The sequence below is a fragment of the Oryx dammah genome, unplaced genomic scaffold (genome assembly GCF_014754425.2).
Source record: "Oryx dammah isolate SB20612 unplaced genomic scaffold, SCBI_Odam_1.1 HiC_scaffold_27, whole genome shotgun sequence".
In the NCBI taxonomy this organism is placed as follows: Eukaryota; Metazoa; Chordata; class Mammalia; order Artiodactyla; family Bovidae; genus Oryx; species Oryx dammah.
In genome coordinates this window covers 22,719,886-22,744,739 of record NW_024070211.1, presented here as the reverse complement: position 1 = coordinate 22,744,739, position 24,854 = coordinate 22,719,886, and the positions used below count along the sequence as shown (strand labels likewise).

General features: G+C 39.2%; 1 protein-coding gene across 3 annotated transcripts in view; it reads right to left on the bottom strand.

The window, feature by feature from the left end:
* DOCK10 (dedicator of cytokinesis 10) overlaps window positions 1-24,854 on the bottom strand; it is a 236,615-nt gene that overhangs the window by 87,811 nt on the left and 123,950 nt on the right. For all 3 annotated transcript variants that reach the window (XM_040228471.1, XM_040228472.1, XM_040228473.1), the window contains exons 8-14: window positions 21,823-22,006; window positions 20,290-20,375; window positions 19,942-20,025; window positions 19,667-19,822; window positions 9,011-9,232; window positions 8,702-8,824; window positions 6,353-6,435 (exon numbers count right to left, since the gene is read on the bottom strand). In XM_040228471.1, the coding sequence (XP_040084405.1) occupies window positions 6,353-6,435; window positions 8,702-8,824; window positions 9,011-9,232; window positions 19,667-19,822; window positions 19,942-20,025; window positions 20,290-20,375; window positions 21,823-22,006 (938 nt within the window). The remainder of the gene's footprint in view (window positions 1-6,352; window positions 6,436-8,701; window positions 8,825-9,010; window positions 9,233-19,666; window positions 19,823-19,941; window positions 20,026-20,289; window positions 20,376-21,822; window positions 22,007-24,854) is intronic.

Here is a 24,854-nt window from a genome sequence, read left to right as displayed (position 1 = left end):
GATAATTTAGAAAATGGGCAAAGAGAGGATCAGAATGATATTTTTAGAATACTTCAGCCTTTCTCCTTAGTTTTTCTTTTGTGTGTGAAGTAGCAACTGAGAGAGAAAAAAAGAGAAGTGCTCTATGTAATAACACTGCAGGAGCTATGAATATGAATCAGCTTTGCTGTGTTTAGTTGTGTCTGACTGTTTGCGGCCCTATGGACTGTAGCTTACCAGGCTCCGCTGCCCATGGAATTCTCCAGGCAAGAATACTGGAGGGGGTTGCTATTTCCTTCTCCAGAGGATCTTCCTGACCCATGGACTGAACCCCTGTCTCTTGCATATTCTACAATAGCAGGTGGATTCTTTACTACAAGGGCTGGGCCAGGAATTTCTCAGAATGATATTTTTAGGATCCTTGAATGTTTCTCCTCAGTTTTTTTTCTGTGAGAGAAAAAAAGGTCCTCTCTCAAAAAACACTGTGGGAGACAAATGAAAATATTTAACTTACAGATTATTTTCATTTATATATTATCCAGGACTTTTGTCTGAATGTGGGTCATTTTTTTCAACATAGGAGGAAGTTAAATTGAGTATTTTTTTTTTTAAGGTTAACCAGTCACTTGAAATCTATTGGTAGACTTGAGCTGTATCAGTGATTTTGCTCTTATCCATAGCTCTGTTGTGGAGATAGCTCAATTACATTGGAAACATTGTGAAGAACAGAGCGTCACAGAGGAGCACTGATCCGAGCACCACACACTCTGTCCCTGCTTGATAAATATGTTAGCTGGCAGGAGAGCAGAGAACTCATTCATTTACACAGATGGTTTCAGGGTGGCTGAGACATCGTGTCCTGTTCCAACTGCCAGAGTTGAGCAATGATTGGTGTGCAATGATCTCAAAGCGTTGACGTGTGGGGTGTGATTGAAAAAAAAATGCTGTGTTTAGCCTAAAGGAAAAGAAGCTTAGGTATCCATGAGAGCTTCATTCATAAGCATGAATAGCTGTGATATATAGAAAGAATGAAGAATTGATGTTTTTGAACTGCAGTGCTGGAGAAGACTCTTGAGAGTTCCTTGGACAGCAGGGAATCCAACCAGTCAATCCTAAAGGAAATCAATCCTGAATATTCATTGGAAGGACTGATGCTGAGGTTGAGGCTCCAATACTTTGGCCACCTGATGTGAAAAGTCGATTCATTGGAAAAAACCCTGATGCTGGGAAAGGTTGAGGGCAGCAGGAGAAGGTGGCGACAGAAAATGAGATGGTTGGATGGCATACTGACAAAATGGACATGAGTTTGAGCAAACTCCAGGAGGGAGTGAAGGACAGGGAAGCCTGGCGTGCTGCAGATCATGGGATTACCGAATGAACAACACAGAACTGAAGCACTTTTTTTGTGGCTTTGGAAGACAAAACATACAAGTGACTATCAAGCAGTTTAAAACTGTGTATATATTATATATGTATATATATGTGCATGCTAAGTAGCTTTAGCTGTATCCAGCTCTTTGTGACCATATGGACTATAGCTTGCCAGGCTCCCTTGTCCATGGAGTTTCCCAGGCAAGAATAATGGAGTGGGTTGCCATTCTCTTCTCCAGGGGATCTTTCCAATTCAGGGATCAAACCCATGTCTCTTATGTCTCCTACACTGGCAGGCAGGTTTCCACTAGTGCTATCTGGGAAGCCCCGTGTATACCTATGTACATGCTGCTGCTGCTGCTAAGTCGCATCAGTCGTGTCCGACTTTGTGCAACCCCATAGACGGTAGCCCACAAGGCTCCCCCATCCCTGGGATTTTCCAGGCAAGAACACTGGAGTGGGTTGCCATTTCCTTCTCCAATGCATGAAAGTGAAAAGTGAAAGGGAAGTTGCTCAGTCGTTTCCGACTCTCAGCGACCTCATGGACTGCAGCCTACCAGGCTCCTCCATCCATGGGATTTTCCAGGCAAGAGTACTGGAGTGGGGCGCCATTACCTTCTCTGATACATATGTACATATACATATATATATCTGAAAAATTATCTAATCATTAGAGCTATAAAAAGACAGAACCACTCTGGGACATACTTGAATTTTTGACATTGGAAGGATCTAGACAGAGGTTGGACAACCAGTTGGGGGTGTTGCTTCATTGTCTTTTATAAATGTATAGATAAAAGAATGAAATTTTTGTTTTAGTCTTATTTAATTCTAAAGAAAATCCAGCGTTTTAACTCTGGTCCATCTGAAATGTTGCATAGGATAGAGAAAAGAAATCAAAAACAGTCTTGTCCTGCAGAGGAGGAGAAATATCATATGACATCCCTTACTTGTGGAATCTAAAAAGAAATGATACAAATGAACTTACAAAATAGGAAGATTCACAGACTTAGAAAGAAAACTTATGGTTGCTGGAGATAAGGGAAAGTTAGGGACTTTGGGAAGGTCATGTATACACTGTTGTATTTAAAATGAATAACCAACAAAGATCTATTGTATAGCATAGGGAACTCTGTTCAATGTTATGTGCCAGCCTGGATAGGAAGGGGGTTTGGGGGAGAATGGATATACGTATATGTATGGTTGAGTCCCTTTGCCATTCACCTGAGACTAACATAATATTGTCAATTAGCTATAGCCCAATACAAAATCGAAAGTTTAAAGTTTGGGAAGAAAAAAGAGATTCTTGTCCTGGATTTAGGCCTGCATAACTCTGAGCCTTATATGGGTGGAAAGAGTTTGATTTAACAGAAGGTACATTTGTAAAGGTTGACTTTCTCCTGAATCAGTGAGTGAACAACACTCATTGATTGTAGCCATCTGAATGTGTTCTCTTTACCTACTCTCAATATAATCTTTTTTACTATAAAATGGCACTGCAGCTGGTGCTAAAAATAAGAACATGCACCAAATTAGCCCTAGATAAAATGTTCACAGTGATGAATATGTGTGTCTTGCAGCTGGTGGGATGATTGCATCTGGGCAGAAATATTATGACTTTATAAGCTTATTGTCAACTTTAGGCTTCTTAGTGGCAATTGATTTTAAGGGCCAAAAGATTTTAGAGTACACTCAGAGCTATATCATGAGACAAGCTGCAATCAAAAAAATCTAATGGAAAGGAAAAGGAGTCAGAGAACCTGCAATATCAATAGGGTATTCAAATAAGACAGCAGGTTAGCTCATGTCAAAATGACCTGAGTAGCAAGGAGCCCTCCCCTGACTTGATCAACAATTTATTTGAAGCAGTTTCTACACTGTGAAAGGAAAATTAAAATCTTCTTTGGTTGTATCTTGTACTTGTTTTTGTGGTTAGATTTTCTCAAGTGTTCTGTAGCCCGCCAGGTTTCTCTGTCTATGGAATTCTCCAGGCAAGAATACTGGGCTGGGTTGCCATTTCCTTCTCCAGGGGATCTTCCCAATCCAGGGACTGAACCTGGGTCTCCTGCACTGGCAGGCAGATTCTTTACCATATGAGCCACCAGGGAAGCCCCTAAATAACACTTTCCCGAGTGGTCTAACAGGAAATCTTGAGAAACACTTCTAACCATTTTTCTCAGTGGCTAGAGAGATTTCTGTAAATGTAAATCTATATTTATACACACACATTGGTGGTGTATTTGGTGGTATTTCCTAACCTACGACCAAACCACTGATCAGGCATTCATGTGGCATGAACTTGTGGTTTTGTTGGCTTTCCTGTCCTAGATATAAATACTTCAATAGTTGGTAATATCACCAACCTCCCTAGAAACTTCATCTATCTTTCCTCCAGCACATCTGACCAGACAACTTCAAATTAGGATTCTTATTGCTTTTCCTAACTGCTCAGTTTCTTTCAATAATGGGCGATTCTTTCACTTCTTTCTCTCACATTATTATTCACTGTCCCAAACTGACCTGAAAAGACTTGCTGGGGGTGGATATGATCTTTATACAGACTTTTATGTAAAAAATTTTTTATTTTAGAATTTTCTTGTCTCTTATTATAATTACAAATGGACATCTCACATGTTCAGGGTCCTTCTGCAACTCTTTTTCTGGAATTATCTGCTTGTGGATTTTGTCTGTTTTATTTTACTTATTTTTGGCCACGCCAAGCAGCACGTGGGATTTTAGCTCCCTAACCAGGAATTGCCCAAACTGAGTATCCTGTGGGAAATGACAATACTTATTAACATGAAAAAGTTTGGCTTCTAAATTATAACTGCTGCTGCTAAGTCGCTTCAGTCGTGTCCGACTCTGTGCAACCCCATAGATGGCAGCCCACCAGGCTCCCCCGTCCCTGGGATTCTCCAGGCAAGAACACTGGAGTGGGTTGCCATTTCCTTCTCCTATGCGTGAAAGTGAAAAGTGAAAGTGAAGTCTCTCAGTCATGCCTGACTCTTCGTGACCCCATGGACTGTAGCCTACCAGGCTCCTCCATCCATGGGATTTTCCAGGCAAGTGTACTGGATTGGGTTGCCATTTCCTGCTCCAAAATTATAACTAGTCATCCTTTTTCTTTTTTTCCTGTTTTTAAAATTAATTTTTATTGGATTATAGTTGCTTTGCAATGTTATGTTAGTTTCTACTGTACAGCAAAGTGCATCAGCTATATGTACACATATATCCCCTCTTTTTTTTGATTTCCTGCCCATTTAGTTCACCTCAGAGCACTGAGTAGAGTTCCCTGTGCTATACAGTAGGTTCACATTAGTGATCTACTTTATACATAGTATCAATAATGTCTATATGTCAATCCCAATCTCCCAATTCATCCCGACCTCCCTTTCCCCTCTTGGTGTCTATACTTTTGTTCTCTGCATCTTAGTTATCCTTTTTCCTGAAGCTTATGAGGAATAAAAAGAATTAAGTTCATTATAAAGGGTTCAGCATTCCTAAATAGCATCTTTTTTCATACAGAATGGGGAGAGACATTAAAGGATATAAAATGATATTTATGATGTGCTTTATCACAGATGCCTTTGTGCTTATGATTGCACTACTGTTCACAAGGCAGGTGTTGTCAGCTTCATTCTGTAGATGGAGACCCTGAGACTCAGAAAGGAGACTGACTCAAAGTTATAGTCTATAAATGGCTCCTGGTCTGGACCACATTTGTCTCTTTCTCCTTAGAGGGTTGCCTTAGGGCAAACTAATTCTTACAGACTACATGAGTTTACCTTGATTACTGCTGCCCCAGATTTCCACATTTCTCCTCCTTGTACCTAAGGACTATCTCCAACTTTCAATACCAGTATCAAAGTTATGAAAGATATTGGTGAGTGTTCTTCACCTCACTGGATACTGTAAGACCTGAAAATGGCATAACTAACCAGTTCCCCCTTCCTCCTGTATTTTAAAGTTCTTTGCATTGGGGTGTAATCAATATTCAAATGGATACCTAATAGGTGTTCTTTTTTGGTAACACTAATTAATCCTTATTAGTTCATTCAGTTTGTACACTGTTGGCCTTTTGCCATGTCTCTGCCAGGCTCTTCTTCCTTTAAGAAATTAAGTACTGATAAAGACACAGACAGAGAAGGCAATGGCACCCCACTCCAGTACTCTTGCCTGGAAAATCCCATGGATGGAGGAGCCTGGTAGGCTGCAGTCCATGGGGTCGCTAAGAGTAGGACAAGACTGAGCAACTTCACTTTCACTTTTTACTTTCATACATTGGAGAAGGAAATGGCAACCCACTCCAGTGTTCTTGCCTGGAGAATCCCAGGGACGGAGGAGCCTGGTGGGCTGCCGTCTATGGGGTTGCACAGAGTCAGACATGACTGAAGCAACTTAGCAGCAGCAGCAGCAGCAAAGACACAAGAAGACCGAGAGAGGCAATAGTAATTGATGTTTAAAAAGATCTGAAAGGCAATTTTTGTTCTTTATGCAGAGGTTATATACCCAGGTGGGTGACTCCACCATTATTGTCCACATAACTCAGCATTCTGCTCAGAGAGTCAACTGGTACTGATAAATGTGGCTACATTAATAAGTACCAAAATCAGAGAGTTTCAGGGATTGATCTGATGGCTTCATGTGACCATCCATATATAGATCTGTGTTTTCTGCACAGATGGAAACATGTAGCTGCATAAGGAATCACGGTGCTTCCATCTGAATTTTATATAATACAGATGTTATGACCATTGGATACCAGGCATACAATGCACCCATGTCATGGTCCCAGTCTGTTATGAGCTGACTTGCTAAACTGTAAAACACATGTTTCTAGGGAACTCCAGGTATTTATTTATGAAGATGAACACATTGGCATTCTTCTAGGTGTTGACATGTTAGAAATAACAGGTAACACAGACAGACATGTTCAAAACTGAAGCTTTCAATGTAGATTATAAATGCATTTCTATTCTGTTGGTTGCAATTGTCAACCTACCTCACTGCCCAAGCAAACGGCATGCGGTATTTCCCCAACTTGCTGCAGAACTGCCTGTTGGATTTTAGTATCTTTTGTGCATACTAAGGAAAAAAATAAATAGAGACATTGTTTAGAACATCACTATAGAAACAGGCCATGTAAAATGGGAATAAATACTTTTCTGTGTTATCTTACATTGAAAATCAGTGAAATCCTGCTTTACTGGCCCAGAGATTCTACCCTATAAAGAGTGAAATGATGTTGTCTGTGTTCAAATTATTGCATAAGGTTTTTTTTTCTTTAATTATTTTTTAAACATCCTCTCTTTATTCCTTTTTTACTTCTTAGCCATCCCACGTGGCATGTGGGATCTTAGTTCCCTGACCAGAGATCGAACCAGTGCCCCCTGCTTTGGAAGCATAGAGTATTAACCACTGGATCACCAGGGAAATCTCTTTCTTCTTAGTTTAGAAATTTTAAATGCAGAAAACATCTTATCTTGGAACACCAACGTCACCCCCCTTTCTTTTCCCTGACATAAGAGACCTTAAAATATTGAATGGAAAGAGTTATCAAATTTACATTCACAGTTTCTCCTATATTTCTTTTTGTTATGACACTAGTCAGCAAGTCTGTTCTGTCAAGAGTCACATGGTAAATACATAGGGATCTGCGGGCCATGTAGTCTCTGTCTCAGCTTCTTAGCTCTGTCACCACAGCAGGAAAGCAGCCAAAGATAATCTTAAATGAATCAGTGTAAATATGTTTCAATAAAACTTTATTTACAAAAATAGGTGGCAGGCTGGGTTTTAAAGTACTCTCTCATAAATATGGTGGACATGGTCCTAAACTGTCACACACCCTCAAATTCAATTATTACACATTATTTTCCAATATACATCTTTGGGTGGATAATAAAAACTTTTTGTATTTATTTTCTATTAAAATAATAACATTCAATTATTTTAAAAATGCAGTAATTGAAAAGAGAAAGCAGAAACAATGTCCTATAGTCCCACCCTTAAAGGAACTTATGGCATTTTCTTTCCTCTTTCTTTCTTCATTTAGGTATTATTATAACTTGGTAAACAATTATTTTACTTTTTTACTTAGCTCTGCAGAAGCATTGCTGATGTCTTAGTAAACTGTATTTCCTTGTTTCCAGTCAGATTAATCCTAACTTTTCATTATTGTTAACACTTTGGTCCTTGGGAGTTAAAATTTTATCCTCGTAAATTTATTTTCACCAATAGATTCTCAGTTACAATTACTGTATCGAAAAACAAAAGCTGAGACTATACACTTTAAAAATTTCCAACTGGATACTCATTTCACTAACAAGGGACTATTTCAAGACTCATATTTATCAAACTTGATAATCCATCAAGGCAGTGAGAAAGTCAATTCCTAGGCAGGTTGATAAGTCTGGTGTCCCGGAGGAGGAGAAAGGGGTCTGGAATCCTCAAGAGGAGAAAAGGACAAGTGTCTTTTTTTTTCTCTACATTCCTTAGTCTTAGTCACATAAAACTTTTTTTTTTTTTTCTTTAAGATGATTACACAACAAACAACTCAGTTTAAATTCTGTAATAAGGATTATATAACAACAATGTATCCTGCTTGAGGACAGTTTCTCCTTCCTGAAAACCTTCTGACTAATCCTGCTACTGCTACTGCTAAGCCACTTAAGGTCGTGTCCAACTCTGTGTGACCCCATAGACGGCAGCCCACCAGGCTCCCCCATCCCTGGGATTCTCCAGGCAAGAACACTGGAGTGGGTTGCCATTTCCTTCTCCAATGCATGAAAGTGAAAAGTGAAAGGGAAGTCACTGAGTCCTGTTCGACTCTTCGCGACCCCATGGACCGCAGCCTACCAGGCTCCTCCGTCCATGGGATTTTCCAGGCAAGAGTACTGGCCATCGCCTTCTCTTCTCTGACTAATCCTGGTATCTTAAAATATATATTATGGGAGTGGGTCTGGTAAGATCTTTCTATTGTTAAATTCTAATCCTGTCATCTTAAAATGTAAATTGTGGGAGTGGGTCTAGTAAATTTTTACAACCTGGAGACATTCTTTTGATTTATTGTAATAACCAATTGAAAAAGTATATAATTCCCTTGCTAAGACTAGCGAGGGGGGTACTCTCTGTCCCCCTTCTCATGCCTATGTCAGAGGCTTTCTCTGTACCTTTTAACAGTTTAATAAAACTCTGCTACACAAAAGCTCTTGAGTGATCAAACCTGGCCCCTGGTCCAGAAGCTTAGTCTTTGGAGATCAGGAATCTGACATTGTTCACTGTAACCTATCAGCAGTGTGATTTTTATTTCTTGAAAGTAACTGAAATCATTTATTAAAAGATCATGCATTACCTTGTTGGAGTCTGGATTTTTAATATAAGGTTCAGCACCACTTGCAATGTTTCCCATCAGTACTTTTTCAATTTTGGCCACAAAAACAATTTCTGAGTGTGGATTGCTTACAGAAAATATAGCCTGTATATAAAGAAAACAAATAATAAGCATCTAGAAAACCACAATGAAGACATATACAAAAGTCTACTTTTACAGTACAACTTTAGGGGATTTTTTATTTGGAAAACTGCTCATCTTATGTAATCTATTGGTAAGAACAATGGAACAAACATCTTCCCTCCTATGAGAGATAAACAGAAGTGCAACCTGCTTTGGAAATTTTAGCCATTCTTCTGGAAATCCCTTGATGTGAGGTTCTCCTGATTGTCTGGGAGTGACAGTGTCTATGTTTCCATTTTCCACAGCCACGGATGCCCCTAAGAGCATCTGCCTGACAGCAGTGTGGTTTAGATCCACATGGAAATCAGCAGAAATCTTCCTGCTGTCTCTGAGGTCATAAAGTGCCACACTCACAAAAAAAGGCTCAATCTGCGGGAAGAAGAAAGAATTGGTGGTTTTGACATAAAACCATTACACAGACAATAGCCTCTTTAGTACAGTATTTAATAACACAATAGATAAAATACTACTGAGTCAATTACTAGGCAGGTTGATAAGAAGTCTGGAGTCCCGGAGGAGGAGAGTGGGGTCTGGGGATCTCAAGGAGGAGATAGGGGTCTAGAATTCTCAAGGAGGAGGAGAGGACAAATGTCTTTTTTTTTTTCTCTAATTTCCTTAGTCTTAGTCACATAAAATGTGTTTTTCTTTAAGCCAAGAACTGATGATTACACAACAAACAACTCAGTTTAAACTCTGTACTAAAGGATTATATAAGAACAATGTATCCTGCTTGAGGACAGTTTCTCCTTTCTGAAAGTGCAGTTCAGTTCAGTCCCTCAGTCATGTCCAACTCTTTGCAACCTTACAGACTGCAGTGCGCCAGGCTTCCCTGTCCATTACCAACTCCCAGAGTTTACTCAAACTCATGTCCATTGAGTCAGTGATGTTATCTAACCATCTCATCCTCTGTCGACCCCTTTTCCTCCCACACCTTCAATCTTTCCCAGCATCAAGGTCTTTTCAAATGAGTCAGTTCTTCTCATCAGGTAGCCAAAGTATTGGAGTTTCAGCTTCAACATCAGTCCTTCCGATGAACACCCAGGACTGATCTTAGGTCCTGGGTGTTTGGGTCTCCTTGCAGTCCAAGGGACTCTCAAGAGTCTTCTCCAACACCACAGTTCAAAAGCATCAATTCTTTATGCTCAGCTTTCTTTATAGTCCAACTCTCACATCCATATGTGACTACTGGAAAAACCATAGCTTTGACTAGATGGACCTTTGCTGGCAAAGTAATGTCTCTTCTTTTTAATATGCTATCTAGGTTGGTCATAGCTTTTCTTCCAAGGAGTAAGCGTCTTTTAATTTCATGGCTGCCGTCACCATCTGCAGTGATTTTGGAGCCCAAGAAAATAAAGTCTGTCACTGATTCCCCATCTATTTGCCATGAAGTTATGGGACCAGATGCCATGATCTTAGTTTTCTGAATGTTGAATTTTAAGCCAAATTTTTCACTTTCATCAAGAGATTCTTTAGTTCTTCTTTGCTTTCTGCCATAAGGGTGGTGTCATTTGCATATCTGAGGTTATTGATATTTCTCCTGGCAATCCTGATTCCAGCTTGTGCTTCATCCAGCCCAGGGCTTCTCATGATGTACTCTGCATATAAGTTAAATAAGCAAGGTGACAAGGTGACAATACAGCCTTTGCGTAATCCTTTCCCAATTTGGAACCAGTCCGTTGTTCCATGTCCAGTTTTAACTGTTGCTTCTGTATACAGATTTTTCAGGAGCCAGGTCAGGTGGTCTAGTATTCCCATCTCTTTCAGAATTTTCTACAGTTTGCTGTGATCCACACAGTTAGAAGCTTTGGCATAATCAATAAAGCAGAAATAGATGTTTTTCTGGAACTCTCTTGCTTTTTTGATGATCCAGCGGATGTTGGCAATTTGATCTCTGGTTCCTCTGCCTTTTCTAAATCCAGCTTGAACATCTGGAAGTTCATGGTTCACGTACTGTTGAAGCCTGGCTTGGAGAATTTTGAGCATGTGAGATGAGTGCAATTGTGTGGTAGTTTGAGCATTCTTTCTGAAAACCTTCTGACTAATCCTGATATCTTAGAATGTATACATTATGGGAGTGGGTCTGGTAAAATCTATTTTTAGTTCTAATCTTGTCTTCTTAAAATGTAAATTATGGGAGTGTGTCTAGTAAGATCTTTACAACCTTGAGACATTATTTTGATTTATTGTAATAACTAACTAAAAAAGTTATAATTCCCTCACTTAGACTAGTGAGGGGAACACTCTCTGTCCATCTTCTGATGTCTATGTCAGAGGCTTTCTCTGTCCCTTTTTCATACTTTAATAAAACTCTGCTACACAAAAGCTCTTGAGTAATCGAGCCTGGTCCCTGTTCCTGAAATCAAATCTTTGGAGATCACAAATCTGACACCATTCACTGTAAGCTATTATTACTACTTATATAGTATAATATTTCTATTTATGTTATATGCAATATATAATACTATATATTACATATGTTATATATTCATTAAGTATATTTTTCCTTACTTCTTTCTTTATTTTGGTTGAGTCCTGAGTCATATGGGATCTGAGTTTCTTGACCAGGGATCAAACTTGCACCCCCTGCACTGGCAGTTTCTTATATATGTTATATATAATATGAAAAATATAATATTTGTATAAAATCATATAATACACACACACGTATATATATATGTATATAGACTCACGGATTGCTGTTTTATTCAGTAAATTTCCATCGCTTACTATCATTATTTAGAGTGATACTCAAGTTGTCCTAGATTTGGCTAGAGGTACACCCTACAGTGTAGCTCCTGTGTCTCTACGGCAGGTCTTCATCATTTTTGGAGAACCTCTTTCGGTACCCAACAAGGTTTTTCAGGTTCATCCTTACTCTTCATGCCCCAGCCATTCCTCCAAAGACCCTTGGTTCCTGTGAGTGAGGGTGACACTTTGAAATCAAGATCTGGGTGCTTGTTAGGCTCACTGTTTCTGGGACACACACATATAGATACATGCACACAACGTTCACAGCTACACTTGTAACTGAGCAGGACCCCATGGGGCCTTCCCAGGACAGGCCTTTCCCCATATCCTTTGCTTTAGCACCTCTCGGAAGTACCTAGATAATATTAATAGTTGTTGTTTAGTCACTCAGTCGTGTCCAACTCTTTGTGACCCCATGGATTGTAGCTCGCCAGGTTTCTCTGTCCATGGGATTTCCTGGGAAGAACATTGGAGTAAGTTGCCATTTCCTTCTTCACGGCCTTCTCTAGTGGCTCAGATGGCAAATCATGTGCCTACAATGCAGGAGACCCGGGTTCAAAACCTAGGTCGGGAAGATTCCCCTGGAGAAGGAAATGGCAACCCACTCCAGCACTCTTGCCTGGAAAATCCCATGGATGGGGGAGCCTGGTAGGCTACAGTCCATGGGGTTGCAAAGAGTCAGACATGACATGACTGAGCGACTTCACTTTCTTTCTCCAAGGATCTTCCTGACCCAGAGATCAAACTGATATCTCCTGAACTGGCAGGTAGATTCAGGATTCTTTTATCACTGAGCCACCTGGGAAGCCTTAGATAATAGTATTTCATGCAGATTTCCTGAGTTGTTCTGCAGATATGAAATCCACCCTTCCTCCCCCTCCCCGCCCCCCAGCCCCCGGCAAAAAAAAAGGAAGAACTACTTGATGACCAGGAGCACATAGCCCTAGGCCTCCTTGAGCCTAAGGATGAATAACGTTAACCCCTGTGACAGGACCCTGCTACATCACCATCAGCCAATCAGAGAACTGTTCATAAGCTGATCACACCCTGAGATGCCTGTGTCATCTTCCCTTTAAAAATGTTTTCCTGAAACCTTTTGCAGAGCTAGAGGCTTTTTAGGGCATGAGCCAATCTGTCTCCTTGCATGGCCTTGCAATAACCTTTCTCTGCTCCAAACTCTTATGTTTCAGTTTGTTTGGCCTCACTGTGCTTCAGGCACATGAACTTGTGTTAACAATGATTCCTTTATCACTATCTGTATGTGAATATTTGCAAAGAACTCATGGGTTCATGCTGTAGCTCCATTTCCAATCAAGATCCTCAAAAGTTCTTTCTAAGCTTTCCCTTTTTCATATTTGTAAAGATTTCTTCCAGTAGTGAAAAACCTGACTCATCAATAATTACTTATTTCTTCAATCAGTTTACTTTTGGTTTCAAAGCAACCCATCTCCCAATCATAGTAGCATCTTCTCTAGCTGCCTCCTCTGTACTACCTTGCACAGTGCCCCACTTCCTGACAAGTCCAAGGGCGTGGCACCTCTCAGTCTCCATGTGGCTTTCTCCCCCGAATCATCTGGGGTTCTTGGGCTCACTCAGCTCCAAGCCTCAGTGCGACTGCCCCCTCGACCTCTTGCTACCATGCTAGGAAAGAAGAGGAAGATGTGACTAAAGGGAAAATGAGAAGGTAAAGAAAGATGGAAAGGGAAGGAAGAGTTTCTTATTTGAGTACAGAAGTAGAAGTTTGGTAAAGAGAAGTTTATAAGGGCTTCCAGTAAGTGGAGTGACATGGGCAAAGTCACAAAGACATGAAACAACACAGGTTTAGAGTGAGATCAGAGTGGCAGCACAGTAGGATGTGTTTGTAGAAAATACACGAGAAACATTAGGGAGGTACAACTAGAAGCCTTGGAAACACATTGCATGTGTGTGTGTGTTGGTTGGTTAGAGAGATGGTTCACAGGGGCATGAATTAAAGAAAAATTCTCAGGTTTGGGACTATAGAAATTAAGTGAATGATAATGCCATTCACTAATGTATAGGATGAAGATACAAAGATGAATTCTTCAGCATAGAAAGTCATTTGTAGCACATTCAGGAGCAGTGGGTGTTGAGCTCAATCAAGGAAACTGGGCTGGAGAGTAGAAAACGAAAGATTTGGGTGTGTGGGTTCCTATTCAAGCATGAAATGAAAAAAAGAGAAAATCCTAGGAAATGGCAAAATGGCATCCTAGGAAATATGAACATGCGTGGGATAGAGATGGGAAAGGGAAAACCAGTTTACAAAGGAGACTGGGGAGTGGAGAGGGATTTTTTAAAACAAGTTGATAAAAATGTTTAATGCTGCCAGAGTATCACAGACACTGAAAAAGAAAGATTTAATAAAGAAATAATTTTCAACTAGAAAAATGTCAAATGCAACAGAATTTAAATAGGACAGAAATATAGATATGTAATTATATTCACAGATATATGTAAAATATACACATATGAGTAATTATATATACATATGTAAATATATGCATATGTTATTAACTACAGACTTCTTAAAATGTATATACTTATAAAAAGTTTTTAAAGTTTTGTTTTTGCTACTTAATCTTGAACTGATGCCTCTCATCCACCAATATTCTGTGGATAGGTAGGTTATATACAAAAAACACATTGTGAGCAAGTTTATCACTATACAGATTCACTCATGTCATCGATTTTGCTGAATGTTTAATAAGTATCTTGTGTTCTTTGAAATGTAGGAATATGGCTAGCTTATAATAAGGGTATTAGTTTAATTCCTTAAAATTAGCAATATCTGGCAGATCTCTTGCTGTTAGAATTATACATATAATATAAAATTCAACAAATTAAAAAAAATAAGACAAAATGTAAAAGTTTCATATTTTACCAATTTAATTTAGAAAAACTCTTGGTTTGTGGTACTGGTAGTCTGCCAAGAGTTGAAAAATACAAAATTAAATGAAATAATTCAGGTAGGAACCCAAAACACACTGAAGGTCACAGGAAAAAATCCTTATTATTATTATTTTGCAGATTGCCCCCTTTTGATTTTCACTTCTGCTTTGTTAATGGAAATAAATTACCTACTTTGATAATCAATCAAAAATAAAGCTCATATGGTGATTCACTTATTTCTTCCAATTCATCTTTTCAACTTAAATGTCACATCTTACTTTTTGAGTCACTGGTTTTTCAATAAATATTTGTTTAGTAAAGCACCTACAAAGCCCAACAAATCATCATAGGTTTCTTGCTTAAAATTCTGTACTTCTCTTTAAAAAAAATTAAGAACATGAAATTCTAAATGTACTTCTGCTGTAAAGCAGCTTCATTAGTTAAGATTTTTGGATCAATTTCTATTTTCAAAGAAATATTTTATACTCTAAAGCCATCAACTTGAAGTCGGTTTTCAACTGACTGACTGAAAAATTATATGCTGTCAAGTATTGTTTCCTCATCATGAAAAAGTTCTTTTGGGGAGTCTTTTTAAAAGCTCATTCATTAAATGCAACTGCACTGTTGTTGGCTCTTCAGCAACTTGGAGAAACATTTTAATTAGTTTAAAAGCATGTTTGCTGAGTTAAAAACAATGAGTTTAAAAATAGCGACATGAATAAATGAGTGTCACTGAATAATCGCAAAAAGATTTTTTTAAACAATGCCATTATATATAAAATTGAAGTTGAGTCCAGATGAGGCTGTTTTATCAGTTTTTTACATTGTTCATAAGCACTTTGAAATTATTCTTAAAAGTATTTTCTTAGTTTCTGTTTTAACATTTGTATCAATTACAAAATTAATTAAAAATGATACAGAAATACAGAACACTTGAAAACAACTTATCCCTTTGGCCTGACAGATATGAAAAGGCTCCCAAAAGCTGCTCTTTGAATTGGACATATTCTCTTGCCCAAGACTGAGCCAAATACAAATGTTTAGCTTCTGAATATGGGCTTTAATATAAAGATAGGAATCCAACAGGCTCCCCAGGTGGCGTTAGTGGTAAAGAACCTGCCCTCTAATGCACAAGACTTAAGAGATGCGGGTTCGATCCCTGGGTTGGGAAGATCCCTTGGGGAAGGAAATGGCAACCCACTCCAGTATTCTTGCCTGGAGAATCCCATGGACAGAGGAGCTTTGAGAGCTACAGTCCATAGGGTCTCAAAGAATCGGACATGACTGATATGACTTCACACGCACACACAGAAATCCATGTGGAGGGCGTCACATGCCCCTGGCACTGGAAAGCCCATTCTCTTTGATGTTTGTTTCTAAATTTGAGTTTTTAATCACACTTAAGGATGTACTTTGGCTTCCCTGGTGGCCTAGCAGTAAAGAACCTGCCTGCCAGTGCAAGATACTTGGGTTTGATCCCTGAGTTGGAAAGATCCCATGGAGAAGGAAATGGCAACCCACTCCAGCATTATTGTCTGGGAAATCCCATGGACAGAGGAGCCTGGTGGGCTACAGCCCATGGGGCTGCAGAAGAGTCAGACATGACTTAGCAACTAAACAACAGCAAGAAGGATGTATTTGGTCAAAAAAAGAATTCATTGTTATTTAATAAAATGATTAAGTGATATTATGATTTAGGTTAAAATTTCCTGATATTTCTAAATAGTTTCAAGGCTAAGTTTCTAGTTTTTTTTTAACTTTATTTTTTTAAATCCCAAGTGACAATATGTTCTGAATACTCCTCCTAACACTTTCACATAAAGGAACATTTTTCCTGCTATAGTCATCCTCCATGTGGCCACATCTACCATGCTTTTCTCTGGCTTCATGTTACTCAGCTTCTTAGCACCATTCCACACAGCTGACTCTTTCTTTCTTGGCCTCATGAGTCAGTCTTTCCTGGTTTATCCCTACATCAATGACCATTCCTTCTGGGTTTTCTTTGGTTACTTCAATATTCATCCATTTAATATTTCCTACATACACAAAAATTTCTACATGATTCCCTGAATGTCACTGCCGGGACTAGCCTTTCAGATTTATATCTCTGTTCATGCCATTCCCTTGAGTTCTGAACATGTATTTGAATCTGCCTAATGGACGTCTTGATTTGGATATTGAGTAGGCCAATTAAGCTTCACATGTCCATAATGTACTTTTTGGCCTGTATCCCCCAAATCTGCTCTTCTTCTAATCTTGTCTTCCTAGTAAAGACACCCCTATGCATATAAGGGTCTAAAGCAAAAACCAGAGACTCATCCTTGAGATTTCTCTTCTCCTTATCCTGTATATCCCATATATCAAAAAAATCTGTCAATTCAATTTACAAAACGTCAGTCAAACCCATCCATTCCTCTCCTTCCTCTTTGCCAGTCCTAGAGCAAGCCACTCTGTGAACTGTAGTAAAAACTTCTGTTTTCCTTGGTCACCTCATTTCTTTCAGTCCATTCCTCTGATGGGATGTTTTAAGAACACAAACTCTTGAATTAGAATTAGATCAAACCATTTTAAAGTGCTTCAAACCCTAGGAGAGCCTCCAATTACACTAAGGATAAATCCAGACTCTTCACTACAGTGTAGAAGACCCTATCTACTCCTACTCTGTGCTGTTTCTCCCACCCCCTCTTGGTCTGCCCTTCCCTTCAGTTCCTAGGATCTGCCAACGTTTACCAGTCTCAGGGAACTTCACACTTGTTCTTTCTTCTGCCTGGAACATTTTGCCCTGACCTGATGTCTTCCCTTTCTCAACCTCGGTCTCTGTTCACATGTCACCCTCTCAGAGAGGTCTCCTGGGGTCATCTTATCCTCAGTAGCCCTCCTCTCAGTTATTCTGTATCATATCTCTATATATTGATTTACTTTAAAGAACTCTGCACAGTGTGCAAGTTTCTAGTTAATTCATTTGTTTCCTTATTTACTTTGGGCTTTTCCCAAAGATTAATCTTCAAGAGGCCGGGGACCTTCTTCATCTTGTTCCCTGCTGTTTCTCCAGTACTTAGAACAAGTCTGCGGCTTCCCTGATAGCTCAGTTGGTAAAGAATCTGCCTGCAATGCAGGAGACCCTGGTTCGATTCCTGGGTTGGGAAGACCTGCTGGAGAGGGGAAAAAGTGACCCACTCCAGTATTCTGGCCTGGAGAACTCCATGGACTGTATAGTCCATGGGGTTGCAAAGAGTCCTTGGAAGAAAAGCTATGACCAACCTAGACAGCATATTGCAAAGCAGAGACATTACTTTGCTGACAAAGGTCCGTCTAGTCAAGGCTCTGGTTTTTCCAGTAGTCATGTATGGATGTAAGAGATGGACTATAAAGAAAATTGAGTGCCGAAGAATTGATGCTTTTAAACTGTGGTGTTGGAGAAGATTCTTGAGAGTCCCATGGACTGCAAGGAGATCCAACCAGTCCATCCTAAAGGAGATCAGCCCTAAGTGTTCATTGGAAGGACTGATGCTGAAGCTGAAACTCCAATACTCTGGCCTCCTGATGTGAAGAACTGACTCAATGCAAAAGACCCTGATGCTTGGAAAAACTGAAGGTGGGAGGTGAAGGGGTCGACAGAGGATGAGATGGTTGGATGGCATCACCAACTTGATCAAAATGAGCTTGAGTAAACTCCGGGAGTTGGTGATGGCAGGGAGGCCTGGCGTGCTGCAGTCCATGAGGTCACAGACAGTCGGACACAACTGAGCGACTGAACTGAACTGAACTAGAACAAGTCTAGCTCCATTAGGTGCACTGAATAAAGTATTTGCTGGAGAATGAATAAACGCAACTTTAACTACTTTCACTTTGTCACATACCTAGAGCAAGTTACAGTTTATAAAATATTAAGAAGAAGCTTCATTTTGGGGGAAGATTCTTACTGGAAATTATTTCAGTTTTAGCTCATTTGTCAACAAGAATCTCATAGGTAACACTGAAAACATCAATATCTTACATGCATCATATTTACAAATTCTCTTCATTAAACCTGAGGTCCACAGCACACACCATTACCCTGCTACTAGAATAGGAGGAAGGAGGCTCAAGGAAACATTTAGGTACCTGAAGACCCAAGGGAAGCAGGTTACAGTCTTTCTGAAAGGGTTCACCCATTTGCCCGCTACTCACTGTCAAACTAACAAGGCTTATTTTTCTACATCATAATAGAGAGGGGTACGGATTGTGTATACAATTTGCAGAAAAATGTCATACTGTTTCTACCTTCTAAAAGCAGATGTGGCTTGTATCATGGATTTGGAAATAAGTTCTTTAAGGTGAAAGATGACAATTGAGGGATGATTTATTAGAAATAAGAACAGAATGCATTAAAAAAGAATGCAAAGCAACACACCAATATATTAACAATGATTTCTGATGTTAAGATTGAGTATTTTTTCTTTCTTTCTTTATAGTTCAACCTTTGATGATATTTATGCTCACAAAATATGCCCTTCCCACCCATACATTCACAATTAGTATAGAACTGTCCCTTAGAATACTAAAATAAACTCTCAAGAGAGCCCATTTAGTAAGAAGAGGAATCTTGTATTGATTTAATGAGTACAGTGATGTTTCCCAAATATCTGTGAAGCACCTTTTTTCCCTACCATTTACATGTATTATTTATTTAATATTTATATATTATTCTACTTGACTCACTATTTAGCCTTGTTGTAAGCAGTAGTAGCTATGAAATCACAGGGTTAATTTGTTCATTATTAATTTTCTTTAATATACATTAAAATTAACATATGGACATTAAAATAAAAATGTGGATTTAAAAGCCATCAAGTTCCACCAGGAAGATACAAACAGTATATCTGGAAACTCTGAACTATTGGGCTGATTTAATGGAAAGAACCATAAAGCAGAGTCCCTTTGTTGCTTCTTCTGTAAGTTAAAAGGGAAATTTTGTGGCAGTATAATTGACAATTCTACTTCAGAACTTGTGCACTTTAGTCAAGTAGAAAAATGCTGTCAATCATATTCTTTGGTACAATAGAGGGTGTGAACTTAGTGCCTGGAATCATCAGGAATAGAAAAGATTTTAACGAGGGTGGTGTGATGTTGGCTGAGGGTGCAGGATGTATCAGAAGAGAAACTTACATTTGTTATCGGATCATTTTCATTCTCTGTCACACATCCCTGAAGATTTAAGTTGAGAGCTTTACAAATGATCATGATTCTCTTGGCGGCCTTCTCTTCAAATGGTTTGATCACAAACTCGGGTTCTAAAAGGTCTTTTTTCTGAAGTTTCAAGCTCTAAAAAAGTTTGGAAAGTTTTACTCAACACACACCCATCACAAGAAAAGAGCTTCTAAATTGTAAACCGCAACTGTACAAGTCAAGTTCACATCTGCTTAAAGAGAATTCTGACTTACATCTATATCTGGATCCAGTGAGAACAGATTTAGCCTCTCCATGTTTCGAGTTGCTTTGACAGTCTCTTCAGTTTCTGTGAGGTACTACAGAGAAAACAGTGTTAGTTTCTACTTGGCTGCAAACCTACAGCCCAGCCCCATACACATGGCCAAGAAACAGTCCCTTAGTATTAACACTGTTTTAATATCATCCATCAACACTCTGCAATCTTACAGAAACATGCTTTTTGTTTTCTGACTGTTGTGTTTCTTAGTCTAAATCTTAAAAGAAAGCACTTATATCTTTTCCATGAAAGCGATAATAAGTAATTCGAGTTTATTTGCACAGAAAAATGTCAGCTTTATTACTTTCGTGAAGTCTGGGTGCAGGCTGTTTTCTGAAGAATCAGCTTCCTCCGGTGTGCTTTCACAAGTTATAGCATTATCCAGGGAATCTTGAAAAGATACATCAAGACCAGGTCATTAAATAATCCTCATGAATCACTCATTTTTCAAGCCTGTGACATATGGAAACTGGGTTAGACTCAAGAGCGATGAGGGATGGACACTGGTGAGAAGATACCTTCACTGTGCCCTGGCTCTAGTCCTCCATATAGTTGGAAAAACTGGGCCTGGAAATAGGATGTCCTGGTGATCATTTTGGGACACTCTTCATGACACCATCCTGTGCCCGTTAAAGAATTCTGAACCCTTACAATACTACATTTATACTTGGGGTTGTCTTGTCTCACTTCATCAATGTATACTAAAGCTTTCTTACATATGAAAATATTTTTGATAATTCTGACTCTCAGGCCAGCAACATAAAACCTACATTCTAGCTTCAGTTAGTTAAACTCTCTAGGACTCTGTAAACATTAATATTCTAGTTGATGATTATTAAGTAAATCATGAGTGTAAAACACCTACTACAGTATATAGCAGGTGTTAAAATCAACACTAATTTTATTCTTCTTTATCCCATGGCTCTCATACATGATAAGCTACCAAAACTTAAAGACTCTTTGGGAGACCTCCCTAGTGGTTCAGTGATTAAAAATCCTTCTTCCAGTGCAGAAGATGTGGGCTCAATCCCTGGTAGGGGAACTAAGATCCCATATGCCCTGGGGCAACTAAGTCTGAGTGTCATAACTAATACTCAATGCAGTCAAATAAATAAATTAACTAAAAAAATAAAGACTCTCTGGTTTTAATGTCCCATGGTATTGTGCAAAATGTCTTAGAACAGTTTTCCTTTGGGAAGAGTGACTGAGTCTGAGAATAAAATTGTCTTCCACATGACTATTAATATAAACCTGTTTTCTTCCTCTCTTCTTTTCACCATTTTTTCCCCTTTCTCTTGCTCTCTTTCCTTTGCCTAGAATGGATTAGAGTCTGATGAAAGAACTGGGATGGGCAGAAGAATTTTTTATTTTATAAAAATCTCTGATCTCATGCAAAATTTATGGAACTTTCACAACTTGCCTTATCTCCATGGGGTCAAAAGATAACATAAAAGATGCTTTTCAACTATAAGGAAAGGATGCATATTTGTCATTACACAGTAATGTTCAGTAATTAAATTTAATGGGATCAATAAAACACAGACTCTCCCCTCTAATATACCATTAGACATGGTCATTTTTTAAAATATTGCTGATCAATGATTCCCGATATCTTTTGCTGGATGTCGGCCTCAAATCACTGCTAGTCAACTTAAAAATCATACCTCTGTGAGGTGACCCCCACTATTCAGTAAAAGTAAAGGTCTGGGGGTGATTTCCTGGAGCAAATAGCTCAGGGTTGGATGAGCTAGACCTGACAGCTACCAGGGTTATTAGCAGCTAAAATGAACCAAATGCACAGGTCACAGCTGGCAAGGGAGGCAGGTAGTGTGCTCACCCAGCCCCAGATCCGTGAGCTCTGCACTTCTCCTGCCCTGAGGGGGCCCCTCAGGACTGATCTGCAGGATTCGGTTGAGGGTGTGGATCCATTCGTCCATATCTGCCTCCGTCTCAGCCGCCAACACAAAATAGGTCAGGTCATTCATTTTCAATTCAAAGGCATATTTTCTTAGTCTGTTATTCTGCGACATAAAAACAAAAAATACCAACTAAGTCTTAGAAAGTGAGAGATGTTTTTGTGTGGGGTTTTCCACACAAGGAGGTAACATCAAGGAGATTTTCCCAAACAGACAAAAGTCTAGATGGGTAAGAATTATTTTGGGCTTCCCAGGTGGTGGTAAAGAATCTGCCTGCCAATGAAGTAGACACGAGAGAGAGACAGATTCGATCCCTGGGTGGGGAGAGGCCTGGAGGGCTATAATCCACGGGATCACAAAGAGTTGGACATGACTGAGCACACCACATCTGCATCTACAAGAATTATTTTATTAGGTTTCTTTCAAGGATTTTTGGACAAAGAGATATTTTAAGGTTTTTGTTGACAGGGTGAGCATGTGGGCGCAAACATTTCATCTTCCGGCATGGGGGAAGTATATTCTAAGCTTCTTTAAACAGTTGCTTTGAGTTGCTACCTTCACTTTCTCACCTTGTGTTCTGTCCACAATTCACTCCAGTTGCAATTTTGACCCCATCATATCCCAGAGGCAGCACTTGCCAAGGTCACCAACAAACTCTACGTTGCTGTACTACCCTAAGGACTATACAATCTTTGTCGACCTTTCAGCAGAATTGACACAGTGGCTACTTCCTCCTTCATGAAACCCATCTCTCTGGTTTCCATGACTACACTCTATTTCAGTTTTCTTTCATCCTGAATGGCCAACACTTTTCAGTCACCTCTACTGGCTCTTCCTTACCTTGTGACTTGTCATGCTAACCTCAGCTCTGCTTTAGATTCTTTTCTTACTTATCTGGTCCAATGACTTTAAATGACATCCACATGCCAAGGGCTCCCAATTCCTTTCTCTGCCTCTGGCTTCTTCATCAACCTCCAGACTTTTGTCTTACTAGACATCTCTACTTGCATTATGTGACCATGAGGCTTTGTTCTAGTTTGCTGGATGTGCTCCCATCATAGACTTTGTTGCTGCCATAAAGGCCTGAAACAACCCTCCCATCCCACTCACCAGGTATGTATTTACACACATAACACTATGTTTGCCTTTTACATACTTAGGTGACTAGTATTCACTCTTCAGATCTGAACTAAAATTATCCTTGCTCAATGAAACTTTCTCAATTCCCCAGTTAAGACAAGGTTCTTGTCCTCCAGGGTATGCACAAAAATTTGGGATTACACATTTATTCACTTTCATTTGTTTGTTTGCACAGCACATTCCTCCCTTACAACTGCCTTCATGAGAGCTGGAGCACCACTATATCCTATCACAGTGCCATCACACAGAGGGATTCAACAGTGCATTCAAAACAATTATTTCTTATGAATAGGATGGGAGAGGTTCCAATCCTTGGGAATGAATGAATAACTGAAGAAATAAAATAACAAATGAAAAACAGAGATTCTCTGTTGTGCAGAGAATTAAAGTTGTCTGATTCGATGAGTAACTACCTTAGATTAGACTTTCACAGAAGGCGAAATCTATAAAAAGAAGTGAGCTGTTTAAAGATCAAAGAAGCACAATTAAAGCAGTGGGAATACAAAAGCAGATTATTATAGCAGTTTATATACATTTCTGCCATGAGATTAGAACTATAAAGGCAAAGTACAAACTTCTCCCCATGATAACTAGAGTTATGTAACCTGGGGTGGTTGAAAGAATTCCTGAAGATATTCCATCTTCAAATCACTCCCAGGTAACTCTGACACAAGTATTCAATTCTTACCCACACTGTTCTAAAGCCTAAGAGCACTCACAGCTGTAGTAAAGCAAGACTCTATACAATTAAAGTAAGTAAAATGCAAATAAGAGTAGAAATCAAAAGATGAGAGGTCACTATAGTGTGGGGGTATAACTTAAACATCAAGGTATAAACTCTTTCTGAGAACAAGATTGCTGTTTCTTGGAGGCAAAAGAGAATAATCTTTAATATAGTTCTGGTAATCTTCTCTTCCTTTGGAATGCTCTGAGAACTTCCCAAAATAGCTTTCAACTTCCACAACAGCATGATTACTACTACAAACTTATTAAACATTTGCCGGCTATATATCTGGCACTGTGCTGAGGATTTTAGTCATCATTTTTATTGAAATTTCATAACAACTCTATGAGAGACACTGTTATCATTCCATTTAGCATATGAAAACACTGAGGCTTGGGGAGACAAATGAAAGCCTGCTTGGAATACATGGACAGCAAGTGGTGGAGACAGGAAGTACTCCCTTTATACTTAAATACCCCCTGAGACAAGCCAGCACAAGGAAGATGTTCATTGGCTACTGTTCTTCTTTGCCACATGCTGGGCATTATCACACTGGAAAGGGGCAGCCATGCCTGGGGGCGCTCGTTTCTGAAAGTAGACATTGGGGCAATATACAAGCCTCAGGAAAAGAAAAATTTGGGGATTGAAGGAGAAAAAAGAATTAGCTAAAAAACTAACTGTGATCCTCACTGTGGGGTTTCACAGCTCAAGTGGCACTTTCTAGACACTGCCAAGGACAGGTGCTTTGCTCATATTCATACTTTCCCATTATTGTCAATTATTATTATTTCTTTGCCCTGTAAGGATTCCCTTGCAGACTGGCATTTTCAATAGCCCATGAGCCCAGGGCAGAAGGTGACTAGTTATCCTCAGTGCAGTGATAGTGTTCACTTTTAAAGAGGTTCTATTGGATTTGTATTTTGTGCTGGGCAAAAACAGACAAGGTCTCTGCCCAGACAGGGAAGACAGGTATTAACCAATTCATCATCCAAATTTGAAATTGGAAGATAAATGTACTTAACTTCTGTATGAATGTACTGAAGTAAAGGAATAAAAATCAAGGTATAGACATTCTTTTTTGAGAACAGG